General features: G+C 43.4%; 1 protein-coding gene across 4 annotated transcripts in view; it reads right to left on the reverse strand.

Moving 5' to 3' along the window:
- Nucleotides 1-6,966: 6,966 nt before the first annotated feature.
- Nucleotides 6,967-21,650, reverse strand: part of DCUN1D2 (defective in cullin neddylation 1 domain containing 2) — a 66,303-nt gene continuing 51,619 nt past the window's right edge. For all 4 annotated transcript variants that reach the window (XM_043507149.1, XM_038386553.2, XM_043507210.1 and 1 more), the window contains 2 exons: nt 17,170-17,266; nt 6,967-16,247 (listed from right to left, as the gene is read on the reverse strand). In XM_043507149.1, the coding sequence (XP_043363084.1) occupies nt 16,168-16,247; nt 17,170-17,266 (177 nt within the window). In that variant the 3' untranslated portion in view covers nt 6,967-16,167. The remainder of the gene's footprint in view (nt 16,248-17,169; nt 17,267-21,650) is intronic.

Raw genomic sequence — 21,650 nt, forward strand, 5'->3', positions numbered from 1 at the left:
TTACTCTCTAGACCAGGGGTGGCCAACCTGTGGCTCCAGAGCCACATGCAGTTCTTCAGAAGTTAATATGCGGCTCCTTGTATAGGCACCGACTCCACGGCTGGAGCTACAGGCGCCAACATTCCAATGTGCTGGGGGGTGCTCACTGCTCAACCTCTAGCTCTGCCACAGGCCCTGCCCCCACTCCATCCCTTCCCTCCCCTGACCCTGCTGTGCTCTTGCTCATCCCCCACCCCCAGAGCCTCCTGCATGCCACGGAACAGCTGATTGGGAGGTGCGGGGAAGGATAGGGAGGCACTGATCCGTGGGGCTACCAGTGGGTGGGAGGCTCTAGGACCAGATGGGAGGTGCTGCTGACATATTACTGTGGCTGTTTGGAAATGTACATTGGTAAATTCTGGCTCCTTCTCAGGTTCAGGTTGGCCACTCCTACTCTAGACCTTTTGCACACTGCTCAATTTCTCTTTTGTACACTTTATCCAGCAATTTGCCTGCAACATCTGTGCTGTTGGATGGACTGTATCCTGGTCTTAATGACTGAACCATGTTAATGAAATGTGGGTTCCCAACCATACGGAAAGGAGAGTTTGTTCCATAAACAAACTGGGCAACTTTTTCATCAGTCATCTCTTTTTGTAATCTGCTGGTTCTTATCACAAAACTTATCTGTGGTTGTTTCTGGATGATGGAGATTTTTTTTTCTTTTTGCTACACGTGATCTACTATGGCTATGTGGCATACATGATGTGACTGAAACACTATCGTTGGCAGATAACTCTGAAACTAGAGAAAATGATGGTGATCTTGAGGGTGGATAGTCTTCAGAATCCTGTATGTCGAGGATGGATTCTCCTAAACAAAACAAGTCAATGCAGTTATTTAATTATTATTACCATACTGCTCCTTTAGTATTACTCATTGCATTCACTGACAGAACTACTTTAAAGGTGAAATTGTAAAAGGAAGACCTGCCTATTTCAGCTATTTATTTTTTATCACAATTCATAGAATCATAGAATCATAGAATATCAGGGTTGGAAGGGACCCCAGAAGGTCATCTAGTCCAACCCCCTGCTCAAAGCAGGACCAAGTCCCAGTTAAATCATCCTAGCCAGGGCTTTGTCAAGCCTGACCTTAAAAACCTCTAAGGAAGGAGATTCTACCACCTCCCTAGGTAACGCATTCCAGTGTTTCACCACCCTCTTAGTGAAAAAGTTTTTCCTAATATCCAATCTAAACCTCCCCCATTGCAACTTGAGACCATTACTCCTCGTTCTGTCATCTGCTACCATTGAGAACAGTCTAGAGCCATCCTCTTTGAAACCCCCTTTCAGGTAGTTGAAAGCAGCTATCAAATCCCCCCTCATTCTTCTCTTCTGCAGACTAAACAATCCCAGCTCCCTCAGCCTCTCCTCATAAGTCATGTGCTCTAGACCCCTAATCATTTTTGTTGCCCTTCGCTGTACTCTTTCCAATTTATCCACATCCTTCTTGTAGTGTGGGGCCCAAAACTGGACACAGTACTCCAGATGAGGCCTCACCAGTGTCGAATAGAGGGGAACGATCACGTCCCTCGATCTGCTCGCTATGCCCCTACTTATACATCCCAAAATGCCATGGGCCTTCTTGGCAACAAGGGCACACTGCTGACTCATATCCAGCTTCTCGTCCACTGTCACCCCTAGGTCCTTTTCCGCAGAACTGCTGCCGAGCCATTCGGTCCCTAGTCTGTAGCGGTGCATTGGATTCTTCCATCCTAAGTGCAGGACCCTGCACTTATCCTTATTGAACCTCATTAGATTTCTTTTGGCCCAATCCTCCAATTTGTCTAGCTCCTTCTGTATCCTATCCCTCCCCTCCAGCGTATCTACCACTCCTCCCAGTTTAGTATCATCCGCAAATTTGCTGAGAGTGCAATCCACACCATCCTCCAGATCATTTATGAAGATATTGAACAAAACGGGCCCCAGGACCGACCCCTGGGGCACTCCACTTGACACCGGCTGCCAACTAGACATGGAGCCATTGATCACTACCCGTTGAGCCCGACAATCTAGCCAGCTTTCTACCCACCTTATAGTGCATTCATCCAGCCCATACTTCCTTAACTTGCTGACAAGAATGCTGTGGGAGACCGTGTCAAAAGCTTTGCTAAAGTCAAGAAACAATACATCCACTGCTTTCCCTTCATCCACAGAACCAGTAATCTCATCATAAAAGGCGATTAGATTAGTCAGGCATGACCTTCCCTTGGTGAATCCATGCTGACTGTTCCTGATCACTTTCCTCTCCTCTAAGTGCTTCAGGATTGATTCTTTGAGGACCTGCTCCATGATTTTTCCAGGGACTGAGGTGAGGCTGACTGGCCTGTAGTTCCCAGGATCCTCCTTCTTCCCTTTTTTAAAGATGGGCACTACATTAGCCTTTTTCCAGTCATCCGGGACTTCCCCCGTTCGCCACGAGTTTTCAAAGATAATGGCCAAGGGCTCTGCAATCACAGCCGCCAATTCCTTCAGCACTCTCGGATGCAATTCGTCCGGCCCCATGGACTTGTGCACGTCCAGCTTTTCTAAATAGTCCCTAACCACCTCTATCTCTACAGAGGGCTGGCCATCTCTTCCCCATTTTGTGATGCCCAGCACAGCAGTCTGGGAGCTGACCTTGTTAGTGAAAACAGAGGCAAAAAAAGCATTGAGTACATTAGCTTTTTCCACATCCTCTGTCACTAGCTTGCCTCCCTCATTCAGTAAGGGGCCCACACTTTCCTTGGCTTTCTTCTTGTTGCCAACATACCTGAAGAAACCCTTCTTGTTACTCTTGACATCTCTTGCTAGCTGCAGCTCCAGGTGCGATTTGGCCCTCCTGATATCTTTCCTACATGCCCGAGCAATATTTTTATACTCTTCCCTGGTCATATGTCCAACCTTCCACTTCTTGTAAGCTTCTTTTTTATGTTTAAGATCCGCTAGGATTTCACCATTAAGCCAAGCTGGTCGCCTGCCATATTTACTATTCTTTCGACTCATCGGGATGGTTTGTCCCTGTAACCTCAACAGGGATTCCTTGAAATACAGCCAGCTCTCCTGGACTCCCTTCCCTTTCATGTTAGTCCCCCAGGGGATCCTGGCCATCTGTTCCCTGAGGGAGTCAAAGTCTGCTTTCCTGAAGTCCAGGGTCCGTATCCTGCTGCTTACCTTTCTTCCCTGCGTCAGGATCCTGAACTCAACCAACTCATGGTCACTGCCTCCCAGATTCCCATCCACTTTTGCTTCCCCCACTAATTCTACCCGGTTTGTGAGCAGCAGGTCAAGAAAAGCGCTCCCCCTAGTTGGCTCCCCTAGCACTTGCACCAGGAAATTGTCCCCTACGCTTTCCAAAAACTTCCTGGATTGTCTAATTGCATCTAAAATGATAGTACCATAGAGTAACAAACTATTTTTTGCTCAAACTTGACAATTCAAGAATCATTCAGAAGGGAGATAGACAGTCCTTAAGAAAAAAGTACGAAATAAAAAGTTTTTTTTTTTTTCCAAGCTGAAGATCCTGCATGTTCAGACATGTTCCTTTCACCATCTTCAATGCAATTTCCTCCTGAGAAGGAACATTTCTTATGATGTTGTTTCATTTGGGCAACCAGGCCTTGCATTTCTTTGTTACACCGTTTGCATTTTGCATGTATGCCTGTCTTACTCACAGGTAGAGGAACTTCATTAAAATATTCCCAAACTGGGTCTCTTTTACAGCCTGCTGCCATTATAGGTTTTCCCTTCTGGTGAGAGAATGGTATGGTAGATCTCAAATCAATGAAGGCTACACTCAGAAAGGCCTCAAGACTTCTGGAATATGCTGCTCAAACAGTTTCACTTTTGTTTCTACTGCCTGTCTCTCCCTTTCCACATTTATCTCCAGACTTCTTCTCCTTGTCCAGATCTATTCCGACCCCAACAACCTTCTATTTGTTGAACTTTTTGAAACTTTGCACTTTTAGGGAGAGGTAAGGGTTTCACCCTGTGTACACATATTTGCAGAGGAACAATAGGGTTGAGGTCTGTTATTTCTCACTTCTATATATTATTTATTTATTTAAACACATTTTTGCTGTTAAACAAACATCTTATCTCTGGAGACACAAATCCACAGCCTGAGAACTGCAAAACTAAGCATCTCTGATGGTATCTTCTAGACTGAGCACTGAGTCCCATTGGGTAGATAGAAAGATTAACCTAAATAATTTATACAGAAGCCCCTGGAATACTATAAGATTGGGTCCCTAATCCATGAACTATTGAAACTCATTTACAAAACTTTTCTTAAATATTATATGAATATATTGTCTCATACTATAGAATTATAATTTATAATCCCTATTCCATGATGAGATATCTTTGAGCTATAATCTTTTCCTCAAAAAGCATTCTATCAAAACAATCCTATTAAATAAAAAAAAAATCATTGATTTTTATCCACCCTGAAGCCTCCCTAGTGAATAATGGATATGACAGAAGGCCCTGAGAGGGCACTACAAAGGACCCTTCCAAACTGCCCCAGCCATATGCCATCTTCAGCAGCTAGAGGGTAACTTCCAAGGGAATGCGAGCACCTGAATGTATGTGGGGCCCTGAAGCCCCGCAGGAGATGGCTGATGGAGACGAGTTTCCTCAGTGACACAAGGGGAAGCAGATGAGCAGCATTGGTGCAGAAGGGCAGGACGGAAGCGGGAACCACCCATAGGCCTGTAAGGGCTTGAGGGGAACAAAGACTCCCCCCACCACCCAAAATGCCCATTTTCTCCATGCTATAGTCAGACCCAGCAGCAAAGGAGGAGGGAGGATTTTGTCCCCTTTTCCTGCCTTGCTCCTTCTTGCTGACTGAGGGGGTTCCACTGATAGTGATTTTGGCAGTGAAATCCCTGCCTGTGCCTTCTGCTGCCAGAAGACATGATGGGGGTAGCCGTGGGAGTGGATAGGGGAAAAAGCTGAGGTGGGGCAATGACAGTGGTTGGGAATCCCCTCCCTCAGTCTTCCCCCCATAGATGAAGCCTCTGGAGCATCTGCCATTGAGGGCAGGTGACAGGAACATCTGGGGGGAGGGAGCAGGGGGGAAGAAGATGTCAATAATAAAGGGATGAGGTGAAGGGGAAGGCCACTAGCCGCTCCTCCACACGAAGTCACATGGGAGTCGGAGGACACAAACACAAAATGGAGGAGTTAATCATGCAAATGAAGGGGAGAGGGGAATGCAGCAGTGTGCATGGCAAGGAAAATTGGCTTCTCCAGCTGCATTGGGAGTTTGGGGGTTTATATAAATGAGGGGAATGCACTGAGTGAGAATCAAACAAAGTGGGGGGGGACACACACATGGGTACATGTGGATGTACAGGACAAGTGGGATTGGGCGAGGCAGGCAAACAGCAAGGGGAGGTGGGCTGGGTACAGCAGCAACAGGACTCAGAGACAGGCAACAAATCACAGGGGAGAGGGAATCACAAGGGGGACCACCCAAGATGGGGGGAAGAAAGGAAAAGGAAGGGAAGGAGGGCCTACAAAACAGGGGGATAGAGTACTGCAGGGTGAGGGAAGGGGGGATATCATACAAGTCAGGGAGGGAGCAGCAAACTGCAAAGGGAAAAAAAACATGGGGGTGGGGAGGATAAGAGCAAACCACAAGGGGGAACCATGCAGGAGCGAAGGGAGGCAGCAAACTGCAATTGGGAACAATGCGAAATGAAGGGGAAGGGGAGGCAGTAAACTGCAAAGGGTGAACAATATGAGATGTGGCAGTGAACGGTAAGAGGGGGATGGTGAGCAGGCTCTGTGTTGAGTGACTCCCTCCCACACCCCTTATGTACTTATCTGATTTTAAAAGCTTTGTGCAGGTCACTTTTAAGGGAGAGTCTTTTCCCACCATGGTGCTAGAGGTGAAACAAGTGGAAGCATGGATGGAGTACGAAATCACTCTTACATATTTACAGAGAAGTTGCAAATAGCAGCTGGGGAAGGGGTCCACACATCAGCGTCTTATTCCCCTCCTCTCAGGAGGCTCTTGTACTGTTCCTGAGACATCCACTGTTCTTACTCCTTCAATAGTCTTCCTATTTAAAAAAAAAGGAGCATCTTGGTTTTCTCCTCACACCTTCCTCATTTCACTGTGACCAAGAAGGGCTCCCATGGCAAAGGGACAGCACATGCTACTGTATTATTCTAGTCAGATTTCTATACCAGACTCCCTAGTATTCTAGTGTTGCCTTAGCACCAGCTTTAATAGAGTGTCCACCCTAACCTTGGTGCTACAGGAACTTGATTACATTTTTTACCTTACTCCAAGACTGCTTCAGTGACAAAGAAAAACAACCTCGTTTACGTATTAAAATCATCGAGCTCCATATTCTCATTGTCATAAGTTACATAACTTCTTTAAAAAAGCAAGGTGTCTGTCACCCCCCCATTAGTGCACTTTCATATTAATTATTAAAAATTGTACTACAATATGTCCACATGATTTAAGGCTAGATGTATGTGAGATCAATAAAAAGAGATGTGGGCCTAGAACTGCTCCCTAAGGAGTATAGGTGGTGTGCTGGAAAGAATGCCATTGGAAATCAAGATCTATGAGCAGGTAGAGAATTGAGGTGGAAGGAGCTGATGCTAGGAAGTTTATTTTGGAGTTTGCAGCCTGGACCTGAGACAGATGTTTGGTCAACTACATTGTACCTTAATGATTCCATCACTGCAGTTAAACATTGCAAGAAGGATATCTAAACTTTCTGAAATATGAGACTGCCCAGCTAAGCAAAATGGACAATTTTCTTTTAAGCTTAAATACTAAAAACCTCATTTTTGTTAGATCTTTGTAATCTGCTGAATGACTGAATAAGAATGCAAGGATCTAAAAAATATGCTGAAATGTAAAACCACAAGATTTCCAAACAAGAAAAGAGACGAAAACCAAACACCAAACAATTTATTGTTTTTGATGCATTATATTGAATGTCTATTTATTCTTTTTCCATTATCACAAAATTTACAGATGTACAGCTTACTTAGCAGCAAGACTCTCATGAGGTGCATTGCATGGGTGAATGCCTGCAGGCTTGTTCTCCTTAACATGATAACATGATAAATCACATTGATTTAGAACTATCAAGTACAAACTCCATGATAAATTTAAGATATTCTAACAAGTCAAACCAAACAAATTGGCACCAACTTTAAAAAAAATACACAGTGTGTCTAGGCACTAATATTGTATGCAGTGAACAACCTGATGACAAATTTTTGTATAATTTTTGTTATAAACAGGTCATCTTAGATGTTATCAATATACCGGTTTACCTAAATGCCAAATCATAGCTAGTCCCATTTGAATAAGTTTGAACAAAGGACAAAAGCAACTGGTAAAGTAAAGTAATTATATGAAAGCAAGATATTTATATTTAATATGTCTCTGGTTTAACAGCCAAGGGGTATTGTTCTATGCTATTATGTAAGAGGATCTAGGCTAAATTCCAGACACAGCATCAGAGGTGCTGAAAACCAGTAGCAACATGGAAGTGGGGTACTCCACCTAAGCAATAATGAATTGCACCCTACTGGCCAGCTAATTTCACAAACTGCACTGTGGAACTCCTGTCCAGTCTTCCTTACATGGAATCTGTTTTCCAGAAAGAGCCCTAATAGAAGTAAGGCTTAAAAGTGGGTGGATAAAGGTGCGTGTGTCCAGGGAAACTGTAGATCCTCTGGAGCACTGAGCGCCCCCTTCCTCTCAGAGTCAGAAGGGCAAAAGCAGACAAACCCAACCTGGTTGCAAGACTCAGCTGAATGATAACCTCTATATTTTTAAAATGTTTTCCCTTAGTAAAAATGAATTTTATATAGTACATGAATTTAAAAAAAGAGGAAGAGGTGTCAATTAGATTGATTCTAGCAAGTGTTCAGCATGACCAAATGTTTCACAAGCTCTGCTGTAATGGAAGCTACCCAATTGCCTATAACAGAACTATAGATTAACGCAATTCATGCTTAGTTTGTAATGTACATAACTATATTTCAGGTCAACATTGTTTGATAAAGGACTATGCTATTGCATTTGGTTGGATAAATATAGTTGAGGATATTGGAAAGTGTTAAACATTTCATATCTAATGGCTACAGATTATTCACCTATTTGGTTTTGTAAAAACAATGCAATCCTTTTTGCTTTTCTTGCTTTAGCTGCATTTGATTTCTGTAGAATAATTTAAATTATGCATACAAATGTATTTCTAAGCAGAGGCTTCAGAGGTTAAAGTAAAATAGTTTTATTTCGTAGTTACTATAAATATTATATACTAATTGCCCATACAGATAGGAGAAAGTTGTCTAAGGACTGAGATACTGACATCTAGTGGATAAACTGTCAAGCAAGATGCGTTTACAAATGCTCAATATGGGTAAAACTAGACTAAGAACAATAAAAAAATTGCCAATGGTTTAGTTAGAACATTTCTGCTATGGAACTTATTACAGGACATTTCAGGATTCAGACAAATACAGATTTCCATCCCCACTTTTTACCAGCATGCACAATTTAAATTCATACAAGTGGAAGAAAGAATGGCGGTAATATTTCCCTTGTCAACATGATATTTATGGAGAGATGCTTTATTACTGGATGTTGTCTTGACATATTAGAAGTCAAGTACTTATTAATAAGTCAAAATGTTGAGATTTTTTTTAAAATATGATGAGTCCTGCAGATCTTCATGACTGATGAAGCAAAATAGTACAACAGGTTATGAAATGTTTACATTATTGATATAGAATATGATCTAAAGATGGATCAATCAATAAATTACATAGCTCAGAAGATTAGCTAATGCCTTTAAGGGTCTTGTGACAATTCAGCTCTGACTAAAGGAAAGATCACTCGTAGTTGTAAGTAATTAACAGCTCTTTGCTTTAACAAAAACTTCTACAATGATGACGACACACTCAGCAGGATGAGGTAGTGTTTATAAGAGCCCTGTATGTTAAAGTAATATGTTGAATACTTTCCAATGAAACCTCTCTATCATATGCACTTTTTGTGCTTATGGATAGGAAGACACTGTTGAGAAAGACAAGATTAATCCGTTGTGCTAAACCACAGCGGTCACCTGCGGAAAGGTACAGATCATGGGAAAACAGAGATGATTGACCAAATACAGACTTGGTATAAACTGATGCAACTCCACTGAAGTCAGTGATATTGCATGGACTTACACCATAAGAAGAGGTTAGTCATCCTGTGGAGTAACTATACTTCTTTGAGACGTGCATCCCTATGGGTGCTCCATTTCAGGTGCTCATGCTCCTCTTGAGCCCTGGATCAGACATTTTCCGTCATCAGGGTCCATTTGGCCTATGAATGTGTCTTATATATCCTTGCACCTCGCACTGAGGCTATGTAGTGTTGTGTGAATGAACCTCCCTCAGTTCCTTCCTCCATCCAAATGTTCCACAGAGAACAATCTGAAGCAAAGGGGAAGGAGGGCAGGTAGTGGAGCACACACAGCAACACACATTTCAGAGAACTACAGTTACTGCACAGGGTGAGTAACCTCTTCTTCTTTGAGTAGTGTCCCTATGGGTGCTGCACTTCCTGTGGAGATACTACTTGGGAGTCACCTGGAGCAGGGAGCTTCAGAATTGAGTCCAGAACTGAAGACAGGACGACATTACCAAGTGCTGCACCTGAACTGAAGGCATGGAACAAGACTTGGTGTTCTATGTACTATACATATGTACTGAAGATACTGGAATGTTTTTGAGTAATGCCCTGGATGTTGTGATCTGGTAGAATGTGCTGTCACCTGGGGGGTAGGGAGGAGTTGAACACCAGCTGCACCATAACAAGTGACAATACACACGGAAATCCACCTCGACAATCTCTTGGCAGAAGTCATGGACCGCAATGGAAACAAACAGTCTAGGTGACTTCTGAAATTGATTGGTCCTATCTAGATAGAAGGGCATTGTCATCCTAATCTCTAATGTATGAAAAGAAGTCTTCTGTTGAGACTTTTGTGGTTTTGGAAAAAGCCAGAAGATAACTGGACTGGTTAAGATGAAATTCTGATAGTACCTTAGGTAAGAACTTACAGTGTGGATGTAAAGAAACTTTGTCCTTGAATAACTCCATAAAGTGGGAAGGAGGGTCTGCCGTCAAGGCCCTAATTTCTCTGACCATACGAGCCAACATGATAGCTACTAAACAGGCAGTCCTCCATGGATAAGTGAAGCAAAGAGCAGATTGTCCTTGTTTGAATGGAGGTCTTGAGAGACATCTAAGTACAAAGTTGAAGTTCCCAGGTGGAGTGGGGTCCCTAACTTGGGGAAGAGTTTTCCCAAAACCTTAATACATCTAAAGACACAGGGTGAGCAAATATAGAAAATCCTTCTACTGGAGGATGAAAAGCTAATATTGCAAAATTAATCTTAAATCAAGCTAACTGATAAAGAAATCAAAATTAAGTCCAACAGGTAGTCCAGACTAGCTGAAAGCAACAAGGGTTCAGACATGGGTCGGTGGCAGCGACACTAATGGCTGACTCTTCCACTTCTGCAGGTTAATAATTTGGGTTGACTCCTTTCTACTATTCAGTAACATTTACTGTAGTTCCACAGAACTACTAGATTCTAATCACACAAATCATTAAGGAACCATGCCCTGAGATGGAGGATCCGTAGGTTGGGATGAAGTAAATAACCCTTGTCTGGGGAGAGGAGATGAGGAATGATAAGAAGTTTGGTTGCTGTGTGGATGTACAGCTGAAACAGGTAAGGATACCAAGTTTGTCTCAGCCTGGTCGGTACTATAAGGAGAACACTGACCGTATCATGTCTGATCCTGTTCATTAGTCTCTGTATTCGCAGTGTTGAAGGAAATGCATAGAATAGACTCTTCGTACAAGATAGGAGAAAGGTGTCTCCCAGAGCCTAATAGCTTAGACACCTGCTTGAGAAAATACAGACAATACTTCTTGTTCCTGATGGCAGCAAAGAGGTCCACACCTTGTAGTTCCCAATTCTGGAATATATGGTGGAGCGTTTGGAGAAACACCTGCTGAGGGCATCAGCTGTGGTGTACTGAACTCCAGATCCAAATTTCAGCCGTTTACCTCCCTGATGGGCTGTACACCAATTCCACAGCTTTATTGCTTCAGTGCACAAGGAGGGGGATCTTGCTCTCCCCCTTGTTTGTTGACATAGAACAGGCAGGCCAAATTGTCTGTCATGATCCTAATGCATTTGCCCTGATGACGGGTAGGAAATGAAGACAAGCATTCCTGATTGCCCTGAGATCCAACAGGTTGATGTGGAGACTGGTTTCCCTCTGCCCTGAGCTGTGATGGCACTGAGATGAGCTCCCCATTCCAACAAAGATGTATCTGTTGTCACAATTATTGTTGGAGTTGGGTGAACAACTGGAGTGCCAACATCAACGTTGAGCTGATCTTTTCACCAGTCTAGGGAGTTCTTTACATGAAGAGGGACTGTGACCTGCTTGTCCAAACTGTGTCTGGTTTGTGAATAGATTGTTCTGAGCCAGCCCTGGGAGCAGCAGTCAAAGTCTTGCATGATTGGTCATGAAGGCGCAAGCTGCCATATGACCCAGAAACTGTAGATAGTTTCTTTCTGAGGATTAAAGTCTCCCCTCAATGGTCCTGATTAGATGTAATAAAGTTAAGAATCTTTCCATGGGAAGGTATGCCATGGCTGTCATTGAATTCAAATACACTGTATGAACTGTATTCTCTGTATAAGGATCAGTGTGGATTTTCTTACATTGAGCTGAAGACCTAATTCCTGGAAAAGAGAGAGTGATGTCTGAGCAGATGACAGCACTACTTGGTATGACTTACCCTTGAGCAGCCAGTTGTTGAGGTATGGGAAAACTAAAATCGCTTCTTGACGAAGATAAACAGCCACTACCGCAAGGACCTTTGAGAACACCCGTAGGATAAAGGAAAGGCAAGAGGGAAGTATTCTGTATTGAAAATGATCCTGGCCTATAGTAGAACGTAGATATTTTCTGTTAAATGGGTGTGTCACTAGATGGAAGTTGGTTTTCAGCCCTGGACCTACAAGACACCTATCAGCTGCCTCTGATATATGCATTTTATCAGAGTCAGAGTCACCATCCTGAATTTATGAGACTTTACAAATTTGTTTAATAGCCTTAGATCCAAAATCTGGTCTCCACCCTCCATCCTTCTTTGGCACAAGGAAATATCTCAAATAGAATCCCCTACCCCTGTGAGGAGATGGGACTGGCTCTATTGCTCCTAATTGAAAGAGAATCTATTTCTTGTCTCAGTAAAGGCTTGAGAGAGAGAGGGAGGGGGATGGATAAAAAATGGACAGCGTAGCATGATGTTATGACCTTTATGACCCACTTGGCTGTAGTGATCCACCTCCAAGCATGCTGGAAAGGGAAAAACAGTCTTCAAAAGGGGAGAGATGGGCAAAGGGTTACAAGTTGCTGAATCAGAGGTGTAGGAGGATTCAAACCCTTGACCAACTGGTCAAAATTGTTGTTTCAATGATGACTTGGAACTTTTGGAAGAAGGAGGAGCTGCCTTTTTTCTCTAGAACATATGCCTCTTCATGGGGAGTTTGGTGCATCCAGAGATCATAAAACGGCCAGGGAGTCTGTCATTGTGTGAAGAGATTCATCTGTGGTTTCTGCAAACAGCTTTCAACCATCAAAGGGGAGGCATTCAACAGTGTTCTGAACCTCTCTTGGAAACCCTGAGAGTTGGAGCCAGGGCACCCTGCGCATAACTACTACCACACAGATGAAGCTGGCATTGGTGTATGTGGCATCCAAGAACGCTTGAGAAGTTCTAGCTAATAATTTACCCTCGGCAATAATGGCATGAAATTGTTTCCTCTGTTCCTGTGGAAAATCAATAAAAAGATTGTAAATTTATTAGTTTGTGAAATTATTATTTGGCCATGACCACCTGATAGTTTGCGATCGGAAACTGCAGAGTTGAGGAAGAATAGGACTTCCATCCAAAGAGGTCTAAATGCTTTCGGCCCTTGTCATATGGGGTAGACTGAGCAGTGTTGCTTACCCAACTCATTCACCACATCCGCCACCAGAGAATTAGGTGAATGATGCGAGAATAAAAATTCAGAATCCTTTTACCCACCTGTTTTCAAGTTAGTGGAATGTTACAAGATGTTTGCCAAACTGTCTTTGCTCAGTCCAGGAATGCCTCATTAATGAGTAGTGCAACTCTAGTGAGTGTTGCAGATTGCAAAAGGTCAAGCAATTTGTGTTGCAAATTCTTGATCTCTTTGAGTGGTATTTCAAGAGTACTGGCTACTCACTTTATAAGGTCCTGAAATTACAGGAAATCATCAACCATCGATGGTGGTGGAGGCATAACTGCCACATCTGGAGATGATAAAGAGATAGGAGTGAGGGGTGGCTTCTTCATCTGCCCTAGACTTCTGTTCTTCAAACCTTTCCTTGTATTGGGGACCTGGTTGGGGAGTAGAGGATTGAACATCTCTAACCTTCCAATGTGTCAGAACTGGTAATCTGACAAGTTGCTATCAGTATTCAGCCCAGGGATCCCAGTATGGCCATTGGGAGGAACCAAATGGGAAAGAAAGTGTCATCCAGGGTTGGTCCCACCATCCTTGGTGTCAAGCATGAGGATCTTCCCTATGAGAGTCAAAGAACATGTAGATGTGCAAGAGAACCCTGGATGAGACTGAAGGAAGTCTTCCTCCTCCTTGGGTATCCTCCAAAAGGGGTGCACAAGTGGAAAAGGGTGGAGAGTCCAGCAGTACCAGAGAGCGATGGTAGTCCAGAGACTGGGCTCTTGATACCAAGAAGCATTTAGTACCCATGAGCAGTGGAGATTCTGGACAATCAGCCACTGATAAGTCATTTGAGTATCTGAATTCCTGCGGTACCAAGTGAAGGATTCGTACCACCATGGTAGCGTGCTTGCAATCGAAGCAGACCGTACTATAGATTTTGAGCATACCAAAGTGGGTACCGATGGTGTCACACACTTGGGTTCTGTGATACTGGGTTGTCCCAACTGAGGAGGTGCCAACGATAAAGCCATGCTCAATAGTAATGGGCTGGAGAAGCGCTTATCCTTGTCCTCTTTGTCCCTATAGTCAGTACCAGGGCTCTGTCAGAGCCGTGGTTCTCCTTAGAACTCTGGGACTATTTGGACTCACTAGTATTGGAGGAATCTTTCACCTCTATGGTATGGAGCAGAGAGGTTGAGGCTTCTGATACCATGGACTTAGTGGGGGACCAAGATCTTTTGAGAGCAGTCTCCTTATGCTGGGAGCCAGTGATCCTCTTCTTGGGAGACTTCACTGCGGCCTCACAAGTCTTGCCCTTACTAGATCTGTGCTGAGGTCAAAGGGGCACTGGATCTGTTCAGAGACAGATGTCCAAAGCAGGGATATCCTAACATGACTCTCTAAAGCAGGTTGAAGGGAGTGCTCCATCAGCAGCCGCCTCAACTTGATCTCCTGGTTCTTCCTTGCCCTGGATTTAAGGGCCAGGCAGAAGTCTCCTCCTAGTAGACATGCGACTCTCCCAAGTGGTGGACTTAAGAATGGCTGCTGCTGACTGGGAGATGTTTGAATCCTGTAGAGCTAGGTACACCATGCCAGGAGAGAAAGGCTTCCCAAAGGGAGGGAGAGGCACAAAGTTAATCCTCACACTACTTATCTACTAACAACTAGTTAATGCTAACACTAAACTATAAACAAGAAGTTAGCCAAGGCACGCTCCAAGCAGACGCATTAGGGATCTAGCTCAGGCCAAGGAGGAACTGAGAACGAACTGAGGGTGGATTGCCTGCACAACCCTATATAGCCTTAGTGTGAGGTTTAAAGATACTTAGGATGCTTGTGTGGGCCAAATGAACACGGCTAATAGAAAATCTCTGATCAAGGGTTTAAGGCACATTCGCACCTGAAGTGGAGCACCCACAGGGACATTATTCAAAGAAGAACTATTATTTGTTTTACAAAATATTTAGAACGAAGAAGCAAGAGGCTTCATAATGTAGAGAAAAAAAATCAACCCCCTGCCAAAGGTTTTCAAGAAGGGGAGTTAAGATATACTGTCCATATTGTGGTTGTGTGCGTTTATTTTCCCCCTTCTTTTTTGGGGTTGAGATCATATCAGGAACTGCATGCACAGAATATTGCATTTAAATGGAACCTAGCTATTTTACAGTAAATTGAAGGCTACTAAAATCCTCAAATCCCACCAAGTCATTATTTACAAAAAAGTAAAGGGAAAATGTAAAGATGAAGAAAAACTGAATTATGTTTATCTATCAATTATGAATTATAAAAATGTGTCTTTGGTTGTTTTAGGGTCTATTTAAAAAAACTAATCAATCAACAGTGTAAATAATCATATTCAAACCATTCTTGGAGTTAAAACAATGTAGAGCAGTCCTTGTGCAGCAATGCTATTGATAGCTAACATAACCACACACACATCAAGTGAACACTGTGATGAAGAAGTTAATCTTACAAGGGGAAAAAAACAGACATGGTCTGTACATTTCTGAGAGTGTAAAAATATAAATCTAGAATCCTGGCACCAAGAAAAAAGTTTCAGTAAGTGTTTTGTTACAAGTTTATATTAGGGCAGATACTTACACAGAGCTGACTTGTATAAAAATACAACATACTACATAAGTTTTATTTAGGGATTTAATTTATATACCACAAATACTGCTTTTAATATAAGTACAATATAATACAGTTTTAATTATGTAACTGCTGGTGTTCATCTTGGATCATGAACTGAATGGCAAGCCGTGCTGTCAAAACTTTAAAATGGCTTCTAGTTAAACTTCTCCAAAGTATAAAATCATGCAAAATCTACATCCTATATGATACAACCAGCACAATAATTGAAGCCAATATCCTATGAACAGCCTGGGCTATCTTGAGTTTCTTCTTGCTATGTCCATGAGTCAGCCATCATTTTCTTTAGGCAGAAAGGAGCAATTTCAAGTTTTGTCAGTGGCATCTTGCCACGACTATTGAAACCAGTGACGGTGTGCACAGTTATCGGAGAAAAGGTCTTCATTACCTGATAGAGTTCAGACTGCAAACTTAGTCCATTTGGAAGTGTCTGTGGTTAGGAGGTTTTATGCTTTACTCCTGTGACTACTGGTCGTGCATATTCCACAAAATCATCTATGAGAACAGGCCATGCTCCTAAAGAGAAGTCAAACAATGTAAAAAGTCATAACACTTAAAATAAATCTATTTAGTCTTTAAACACAAGGGATATCAACTTCGCAGCATGAAGTTGATCTTAGTCATTGGACTGGATATAACAAGGTGATGGCATGGGCAATCTTTCACAAAGAAAATGTGCCTAACTAATAAAGGAAAACATTAAAGCATGTTCTCTCTGAGCAATACTTCATAGCGAAAACTATTTGCAAGTTGTATCATAATTCATATTATGAGATGTTTATAATAAACTTGAGTTGAAAGCAAGATTATGGTACTCCTCTTAGAGACATTCATATAATGGGAACTATTCACATGCATAAAGATACTCAACATGTATAAGTGTTTGTAGATTTGGGACCACAGCATAATATATGTTCGTGAGAACATCAAAATGCAGAAGATATTTGTCCTTAATAATTTTTTACTAGAGGAGATAATGTTTAGTTTTTATTATTAGATATTTGCATCGATTATGAACTAATGAATATTTTCATAAACTTAAAATTTTCACTTCGACTTCTATACACTATTAAAAATCTATTTTTGTGTAGATATTTTTCCAAGTTTAGTAGCATTAATTTAAAGCTAATAAAGATTTTTGAATGAGAATACACAATATTATTGTGGCACCTGTAACATAATATGTTAGATAGCACGTACTATACCAATGCAGTCAAGGACTGCTTACTTGCATCTGCATATTAAAGCAAGATCCTGTTCAGCCTACTTACATGCAACATTCTCGGCAGCAAATATGATCTAGTATAGTTGTAGCTCTGCTCCCAATAGCAGACATTTTAAAACATTGGGTATAAATTGTGTTTTGGCGTTTATTTACAGCATTATTTCAATTTTGCTAAATCCAATTTTTAAAAATATTAAAATTCATATTAATTACCTTCTTCATCATAGTTTGACATATCATCTGCAATCATATTTCCAAAGTCTAACAGAAGATTCCAAGTATCTTTTGGGATTGATCTTTTATGGTGTTCCTATGTAATATGGAAACAAATTATATTGTTTAAGGTACAAGTTATTTTCAAATTCTGTAGTTACTTTAAATTCAGATTTCACTAAAAAAAAAATCTTACGTTGTTATATACTAACACCATCCTGTAGAATCCTCTTTACTAACATTGAAAGCTTTCTAAGAAAACTACTAAATAAAATATTTCTAAAAAAGGTAACTGTGTAGAGCACATTTAATAGTAGTGATTTATTTCTCCTGATCCACTCACATCAGTTTATTATTATTATTATTATTATTATTATTATTATTTTAAGAACAGTGACAGTTAGGATCAAGCACTCAGACAAGCAACCAGCGAAAGTCCAGATCCCTACTCCCCATTTGCAATTCTGGTTGCTTCAGCAGGGGAATCAGACTGTATTTCCTAACTTCCTCCCCAATTTGGAAAGCTGCAAGATCAGTTCCACTTCTGCCCAGCAGGGGGAAAAATAGTGTCATCAGATGGCATGAGGAAGTCCCCAAATTTTTGAGGGCCACGCTGCCCCCGCCCCTGGAGCCAGGCATGGCTGGAGGAGTGGGGGGAGAGACGAAGCAGACATGGGTAAGGGGGCCAAGAGTGGGGCCAGGGACCGAACCGCTGCTCCGCTCCTGGCCCCACTTCTGGCCCCAGCCTCAGTCCCAGGCGGGAATGGAGCCGTGGTCAGGGGGTAAGGCTGGGGTGGGAGCAGAGCCGACGCCAGGCCTTCAGCTGGGCGCAGAGCTGCTCCAAGGCTGGGGATGGGGCCACGGTTGGGGGCAGGACTGGAACAGAGCTGGGGGCGGGGAGGGACTGGGTGGCAGTCCTCCCTGCCCCTTCAGGGGCTGGTCTGGATCCGCCGCATGCCCCCCACCCCCAAAAGACCCGCCGTGCCCCCCTAGGGGGGCAGTCCCTGTCACAATCACAGTAAAATTGCCCCATGGGAATGTCCCAGTCACAGTAAAATTGCTCACCCTGGGTAAGCACCAGCATTGTATATTGCTAGCGCCTATATACACATATGCGTGGGAAAGAATTTTAGGAGGGGTTGAAGGGTGTGAGTGTGGAGCGAAAGATTCCTTTGCAGGTTGCGAGAGGCCAAAGGGGGAGGAAGGGAGAAAGGAACGGGTTAACTCGACAATACAGCTAGGTCTGAAAATAAGAAGCTGACTCCAGCCGCCGAAGGCCAATGCACACAAGCAGACCCTCTACTGCCAAGAAAGACGGGAGCCTGGATTCCAACCCCGATCAGCTGTGAGAAAAGAGAAGTAAGCTAAACAAGACTGCCGGGGATTGCAAAAACTAGTGAGACGGTGAAGGCCAGCGAGGGGGAAAAACAACGGTTTTGCATCCCTGAAGCCGAGGAAGGCTGAGGAAGCCACAGAAAGCCAGTTTGGACTGGTACAAAGAGCATGGGGGACAGAGGTCCCTGAACGAAATGCCCCTGGAAGAACCCAGGACTTAAAAATCCTCTCAAGAGCCAAAGCAAGTCAGAGATCAACAGCGGATCCTGGACGGCCTGTGCACAGGACAGAATTCTCGTCCACCCTTCCCCCTCTTCTTCTTATGTTACACCCAGGCTTGGCCAGCCTTGGGTTGAACATGTGAGAGTATGAAGGTAGGTTAGGGCACGGGCAGTAACACTTTCTTCCTTCCTTTGAGTGACAGGGGGAGCCCCCACGCTCACCACTATTATTTTATTAATATGACAGATTTATGTTACCAATATGCCTGAGGCATCAGGTGATCAGGCTGAGGCAGCAGGATCATTAGGGGAGGAGATGAAGGAGCCACACCAAGTGGCTAAGTTTTAAAGTTTTATTAATAAAACAACAACAATAGCTTTCCTGCGCTGTTGATCAGAGAACTTTGGTAGCAGTCGTCCCAGTCATGCATGCGCTGCTCCCTGCCTGCCACAAGGCTAGCCAGTGTTCCCAGGCAATCCTTCCTCAGTTCCTTCTCTACTGCACAGTCAACAACTAGAACTCTGAAGTAGAGGGAAGGAGGGTGGGTCGTGGAGCACCCACAGAGAGACACATTGTTATTGCACAAGGTGAGTAACCTTCTCTTCTTCAAGTAATGTCCCTATGTGTGCGCCACTGTAAGTGACTCCCGAACAGTGCCCACCACTGGAGGCTGGGACTTTGAAGCTGAGTCTGATATGGATGATAGTACTGTGGCACTGAATTTGGCATCTGCAGCCAAAACCCCCAGGATGGCACAGTATTCTGCAAAGGTATGTGCAGACGCCCAGGTAGCTGCTCTGCAGATTTCTGATATAGGGTTACCCTTGGAGAACACGATGGAGAAGGAGACCAACCTCCTAGGATGCGTGCGTATTAAAGACGGGGGTGTTACATTACACAATTGGTAACAGAGTTTAATACAATCTGAGACACACTTTGAGAGTCTCTGAGCTGAAATCACTGTACCTTTTGACCTAGTTGCAATGCTAGATGAGCCTTCAGTGAACTGATAGAGTCCTGACTTCTTGAGAGTCAACAAGTAGTCTAGAATCACCGGCAGAGTGGATGTATTAGGGATGATACCTTTGGGCTGGAATCAGATTTGGAATCTCTTCCATTTTTGTAGATAGGTACAGTGAGTAGCTCCTTTCCTACTATGGAATAACACCTCCTGTACCTACTTAAAGCAAGCATGTGAAAGACCCAGGCTTTGTGAAAGACCCTATGTGAAAGACCCAGGCTTTGAGATGTAAAATCTGCAGGTCAGGATGGAAAATGCACCTCTCATTCTGCGACAGACAGTAAGGAGGAAATGGAAGAGTCATCGGTGGACTTAGTGTCAGCTGTGGCAGGTAAGGGTACCACATCTGTCTGGGCCAGGTGGGAGCAATCAGTATGATGTTCACTCTCTCTCTTTTCACTGTTAACAGGACTTTCAGTATTAGAGGGAATAGGGGAAAGGTGTAAAGAAGGCCCTTGTCCAATGGAGGGAGGAGGGCGTCTCCCATGGAGTGTTGTCCGATCTCCAGTCTGGAGCAGTACTGTGGTCATTTCTTGTTCTGGTAAATAGTGAACAGCTCTAACATCAGTGTCCCCCATTGTTGGAATATGTCATGGAGTACCACCAAATTTATATCCCATTTGTGGTCATGTGGGAATTTGTGGGTGAGACTGTCCCCCATTGTGTTGTGTATTGCCAGTAAGTAGGCCACTGATATTAAGATATTGTGGGAGATGCACCAGTTCCATAGTTTTAGTGCTTCTACACTCAGGGAATGAGACCTGGTAACTCCCTGATCGTTTATGTAATACATACAGGCCATATTGTCCATCATGACTCTTGTGTGCGTATCTTTGACAGTGGGAGGAAGTGAGTGCACACATTTCTGACCTCTCTGAGTTCTAGTAGGTTGAGGCGCAGACATCTCTCGGCTCAAAACTATTTATCCTGTATTGTACGACCATTGCAATGTGAACCCCATCCCTGAGGGATGCATCGGTGGTCAGAAGCAGAGATGGGGAAGACTGAACAAATAGGATTCCTGTATTGATGGTCACTGGGTCCTTCCACCACTCCAAGGATTGCTTGCCCCTGGTGGGCATCAATAGCAGTTTGCTTATGTTGTCTCTGTTCAGCCTGTAAACCAAACCAAACCATTCTTGGAGACATTTCATGCATAGTCTGGCACGAGCGATAACTGATGTGCCCATAATCATGTGTCCCAGGAGTTGGAGGCACTGTCTGGCTGAAATATGGGGACTGGATTGTACCGTCTCCATCAACGAGGAGAGACTAAGAAATCTGTAATGTGGGACGAGCACCTTCGTCTGAATGGAGCTGAGGTTGGCTCCTATGAATTCTAGCCTCTGTTCTGGTATTAATGTCAATTTTTGTTCACTGATCTGTAGGCCCAGATTCTGAAACTGATCCAGTGTGGTCTGAGTGACTTGCTGGGCCTTTGCGAAGGACCGTGCCCTTAAAAGGCAATCGTCCATGTCAGAATAGATCATGATATCTTGAGAGCATAAGTGGGCCACCACCACCGAGAGGACTTTGGGAGAATACTCTGGGGGTCAAGGAGAGGCCAAAGGGGAGTTCTCTGTATTGGTAGTGGTCTTGGTCCAGCGTGAACCTGAGGTAATGTCTGTGGCTCAGTATAACTGAGATGTGAAAATAAGCATCTTGGAGGTCAAGGGCTGAGAACTAGTCTTCTTTTTCTAATGCTGGAATGATTGTAGATAATATGACCATCTTGAACTTCTGAGCCCTGATAAACTTGTTGAGCGCTCTGAGGTCCAATATAGGTCTTCAACCCCCTTTTTTTCTCCAGTATCAGGGAGTAATGAGAATAGAAGCCTCTGTCGCTTAGATGTGCGGGCACTGGCTCTATGGCTCGTATGCTAAGGAGGTGGTTTATCTCCTA

This window comes from Dermochelys coriacea, chromosome 1, assembly GCF_009764565.3.
Source record: "Dermochelys coriacea isolate rDerCor1 chromosome 1, rDerCor1.pri.v4, whole genome shotgun sequence".
In the NCBI taxonomy this organism is placed as follows: Eukaryota; Metazoa; Chordata; order Testudines; family Dermochelyidae; genus Dermochelys; species Dermochelys coriacea.